The following is a 5,341-nucleotide window of genomic DNA, read 5'->3' as shown; positions in this document are numbered from 1 at the left end:
CAGTGATTAGGTAATTCGGGCCCATTCCACAGGTCAGTGGTTCAGGGGCGGATCCAGGGGGGGGGGGGGGGTGAAAACGGTGGCGTGAACATTTTTGGACTATCTGGACTATCTGAACTATCTGGACTTTGTCAGAGTATATACTTCAATTCTTCCAATTCACCCCCCCCAAAATGTTCCTAGATCCGCCACTGGTGGTTTTCGTTCTAACCGAAACCGATTTTTTTTTCTAAACCTGAACAAGGTTAGAAAGTGATGTCTGAAAATCTATTACAAGTTGAGCAATGATTCTGTTGTTGATACATCAACCATGCATGAGTCAAATATATTTCTAAGCCTTTGTTTGCATTTGCCCACGTTGCAAGCGTGGTCGAAATGGAATCCGGGGCTTTCGAAAATAAAGGGGATTTGAATCAAACGGAGATGAAAATACTCTAATGAGGTGACTTGAAGAGCGATCTGGGAACTAGTGATCATACGTACTTGTCGATCAGCGGTAAAAAACGCTGCCAGATGCCGCCATATTCGAGACTTCAAGGAGCGTTCAAGACGATTCAAGACTGAAATTCTCTCAAAGTTTCCTCGTTCGTTCCCTCTGCCGGTGTAGATAGAATCCTATGATATTTCTTCCGCTGCTGTGCGTATTTTGTCGCGGTAAGTCATCTTGTTTTTCTCAGAAACTTCTATGGACAGTTTTCAGTTTCCCTTTGAGTTGTCTGTAAGTAATAAATCGGTTTATTGCAGAACAAAGTTAAAAGTTTGGGAAGTTTCAATCTCTTTTTACGGTTTCATCGAATTCGCAAAATACGTTTTTCTTCTGGTGCAGATTGAGTATTTTCTAGGCCTAACAGAATGAATCAGCCCTATAGAATAAACCTATTGTGTTCATTTAAAACGTTCTTTGTCAGTTGGCCATTAGCTCATATGCTTTGTTGAAAGAGAACCTTTCAGATGTGTATGTTATAATGTGTGTTTTATGGTGTTATAGTGCTTATCCAAGGAGAGGTTAATATTAGGATCGGCGTGGCCATATTCTTGGTGGATTTAAAAGGGACTCTCGTAAGTGCCCCCGTGACCAAAAACTAAACACTAAGCGACCAAAGTTTTAAGCCTTGATTTCAAACAGACATCTGTTTATATCAACTGGAATTTTCCAATTTAATGGTCCGCCATTACTAACTTTAAGTTCTGGAGTGAACTGGTTCGAGGAGAAAATGACGTCAAAGGCTCACTAGTTTAAGAATGCAATGCGTGTGTGTACGTCGCCGAATTAATATGCAGCACGGGAGTTTTGGTCTTTCAGACTTAATTTTAAACTCGCGTTTTGCATTTATAATATGCTGCATTCACTCGCTTTCGCTGGATCCAACCCTCTGAGGTCTAGTGGGTCAGTTTTGAACGTGAGTCATGGCGGACCGTGAAGTCCAAAACTTACACCCAAAGTAAACGGGCTTTGGATAAAAATCTAAGCTCATAATTTTGCGAGCCAGGTGTTAAGCAAACACACTTTAAAAATCTGAAGGAAAAAAGGGAGTAATTTTGTTGATCACAGGGGCAGTTGCTATCAAGAGCGGTGCGAGTCAACAATTTAAAAAGTGATTTCAGAGAAGAAGGGAGAAAGAGGTTAAAAAGAAAAAAGTTATTTACCAGCTAATGGTCGGTCCGTATAGCGAAAAACTGTGCTGCCTCGGGCAGCATAAATTTTCAAGACCTCCGTCACAGTGTTTCGCTATTCGGACCTCCCCTGCTGAAGGGTTGACCCAAGCATATACTGCATAAGGAGTTTCCTACTCATGGACTACTTGGCTGACTTACTGCCTTACACTGAATGAATGCCTGATTAAATACCTGACAGATTGAATCTTTGCCTGACTAACTTATGAATGAATTGAAGCATTGGCTGACACAGTGATCCTTTGATACAACTATTTTGATCTCAAACATTTTTGGTAATGCAATATTAATTTTCCTTTCAGCTGTTCTTACTGCATGTATACAAGACCAATTAGGTCAAAATAATACTAGCAGGCAATTTGATGCAGTGAATGGTGTGGTTTGCAAGGTCGTGGGTTTCAGGACCCGAATCATGTGCGTTCATCCCAACAGTAGGAGGCCAAATATTGACTTTTGTGATAGCAACAGGGACAGGGTCTTGATTGAGTTTGAGAGTTTTGAGGTAGGTAAATAGTTTTTATTCCAGGTAGAACGTTATTTAATAGTTGAAACCCTTTGCAGGAGCGGAGCCAGGATTTTTCTTAGGAGGGTGGTTACGGCATCTTGTTTGCGGGCCTTAGCATAGGGAAAGGCCCTTGAGGTCTGTTAGTAAAGATTTCTGAACAGACTGTTCGAGGACAGGCGTTCACGGACTTTATCAGTCGGTGATATACTGTACACGACTGCTAATGTTGAGTCTTGAAACATTAAGTTTACTAAAACAGTTAACTATGAAGAAATGCATTACATGTACAAAACTAATGATACAAAACTCTCTTCAGGAGCGAAATAAGGATGGCAACCTTGTTGGAAAAGCAAACCGGAAACGACATTTCTTCAACTCGTTTCCTGAGGAACCCTTCCACTTTACAGCACAATCTTCTTCAAGTTACCAGGGAGTCCGCGTTAAGAACATCAACTTTACCTCGACTCTAAATGCAAAAAATGCGTCTCTTAAAATCATGGTGTACATGTTTGAGGATCACGGAAACATCACTTTTGGGAACGAAACCTCCGAGATGAGGGAGGGCATGCTCAAGTTTAATATTGAGGTAACTTAGAGTCAGTGATCCCTTACCAATAAAGTGCACCCCACAATCCCCTCGACCCTCTTTCCAAACATTTCATACACTATTAGAATGTTGTACTAATTCTTTTCCAAAGTAGGGACAATTCCGTGAGTTAACTGCCATTTGGTCAAAGTGGATATTCAATGATATATATTCACTTGAAAATCATCCCTCTTCCATGTTTTCGCCACCTTCTCTCTCTCCCGTCCCAAGCTCTCTCCTTTTCGTCCACCTCTCCCTCTTTCTTCTTTTCCTGCCTTGCTTGTTTCTGTGATATTACCATTATGAATTCCCGGCAATAAGCGCAAAAATTAATTCGAGGCTTTTCTTTAATTAATCGTTTGTTCATTCTTTGATGAAAGCTGAGTGGTGAAATCTCTATCCTGTTTTAGATAAGGAACTGGCAATTTTGCGCCAAACACAATTCTGATGAGGATTGTAATGTTGGTGATGATGGCGAGTTTATAGATGTCGCGTTGGTCATCAAAAGCAAAGGAAAACCTAAACAGATCCCCCAGGGGGACCGGAACAAACGGCGCCACCCCAGATGCTTCAAGACAATCCGATATAACAAGTGTCCAAAGGAGTTTGACATCGGAGGAGGCTCGGAAATTGTCCTCAGCTCTCAGGTAAACTATGCTAGAAATTAGAGTGGTAAAGGAAAGTTTAAAATTGCGCCCGAGAATTTAAAATGTAACCAAACATTTCGAAGGTCCTCCCTCTTCATCAGTGGTTTGAAAGCAACTGAAAAATGCACGTGCAACCACAGATGATCCAGGCTCTGCAAGTGGCAGTTTAAGAACAGTAGTTGTGAGGAAGCGACTTCTGCACAACAGTCTTGGTATAAATAAAATGAAATGGCGTCCAAGCTTAGAACATGTCTTCTAGTAATTATTTCTAAGGCCTGCAACACGATTTCGGTGTTATTTGACATATCTGACATTGGTACCCTTCCACTACTATATAAAATGACAAGGTTGGAGTTGGAGGCGTTATTTAACATTTATTTATGAGATGGTAAACAGCCAGCGAGTTGGCTATAACCGGTCGCATATCCAACAAGCGCGAGTGGAATAATTGTGTTATTAAATTCCTCAAACTCCAAAAATTTCGAAGTACGAAAAACGAGTGAAAAAAGAGGGAAATCCGAGCGAAATCGAAAAAACTTATGAAGATGCGATGTTGTGTAATACCTTGTGGTCAGACAGACGTAGGCTCATCACTGAAACATTTCTTACCTTTTCGCGTAAACGTCGCAATAGATCCAAAGTTTCTACAAAACGATTTTTTTTTTCATTTTTGGCTTTATTCAGAGAGAAATTTCGCTTTCCGGCGAAAACGTTTTTAGCTTAGCAATCATTTACCATATAAGGTCAAACTAAGGTATATGAATTGACAACCGAGATTGATTGAACCAATCAGAGCACGCGAAATGCATTATCCGAGGTTGAGAATTTCATAATTCGAAATATCCCTCGAATCTAGAGCAAACATTGCTAATAAAATTGCTCAAACGATAAATTTCCTCTCGCAGAGCTACGCTAGAATAACTTTACCCTCGATATGTACGAACGCATCCGAGCTAAACTCTTTTCCATAGTCGCTAGCCATCCTTACAAGCCCACATCTCTCAACTTTAGACGCCATTTCACTGCTGGACCAGTAGACGCGCTCGGCCCAACTCGGAACGAGAGAAATCATGGCCTAGTCGGGAGATCCACAAAAGCAAATGACCATATTGACGGTCAACATGGTCATTTGCTGGTAACGGAGGCCACTTTGGGAAATAAACACATGACGTGCGCCCCAGTTGGATCAATGTGATTTGTAGCACTAAAAATTGCCCTTAATGATAAAGTGTGACCTGCAGATAAAAATCCTGCTAACTATTCAACACACATTCAGTGAACTTTACAGCGTCCTCCACAGGTGCAAGAGCGCACAGTTTGTGTACGAACAAGGTCCCTGTTGAATAATATCGAAAACTGGTCTTTTTTCAATGTCATGTCATTTCATTGTAAGGTGATGGTGGACGATGAAATACGAGATATGCCGGGAAATGGTGACTTCCCGAAGCTCAAGCAGGCTGACAACAAGCAAAAAGTCATCCTCAGATTTCCAAAGGCTACCAACAGGATTTTTTATGATCCTGGACTAGAAGTAGGCGAAGCTGATGCCGGGACTCAAAATCTCCCGCAACTCCGGCTTGCTGTTCTGTTGTATACTAATATTCTCTTCATGGCGTTCTATTTCGAGTAATTTTAGAAATCGCGTAGTGCGAATTTTGGTTTTTCTTAGTCAGTTTATCCCTCTATTACCTCAGTGAACAACCTGAAATTTGTTCTGATTTCTTGAGAGATTTAAGTTTCAAGGGCCATTATCATGTAACCTATTAATTCGCGACAGAATGAGGTCTTTTTTTAACGGTAGCTCATGATGCCGGCAGTTAACAGTTACTGTAACTGTTTTTGTCTGACTCTTTAATACCATTAAAATCAGACGAGGAAACCTATTGGGTAGCAAAGATTCATTTACTGAAGGGCTCTGTTCTTTTAAAC

At 40.9% G+C, this 5,341-nt stretch overlaps 1 protein-coding gene across 1 annotated transcript; it reads left to right on the top strand.

The window, feature by feature from the left end:
- The first annotated feature begins 523 nt into the window (after window positions 1–523).
- On the top strand, window positions 524–5,111 carry LOC138038024 (skeletal aspartic acid-rich protein 1-like). Its single transcript, XM_068883851.1, has 5 exons — window positions 524–654; window positions 1,977–2,176; window positions 2,496–2,765; window positions 3,176–3,412; window positions 4,806–5,111. Exons 1-5 carry the CDS (start codon window positions 618–620, stop codon window positions 5,040–5,042), a joined length of 981 nt encoding a protein of 326 aa, XP_068739952.1. The 5' UTR covers window positions 524–617; the 3' UTR covers window positions 5,043–5,111.
- Window positions 5,112–5,341: the final 230 nt, after the last annotated feature.

The sequence above is a fragment of the Montipora capricornis genome, chromosome 2 (genome assembly GCF_036669925.1).
Source record: "Montipora capricornis isolate CH-2021 chromosome 2, ASM3666992v2, whole genome shotgun sequence".
In the NCBI taxonomy this organism is placed as follows: Eukaryota; Metazoa; Cnidaria; class Anthozoa; order Scleractinia; family Acroporidae; genus Montipora; species Montipora capricornis.
Note: the sequence above shows the minus strand (reverse complement) of the source record. Positions and strands in the feature narration are given on the sequence as shown.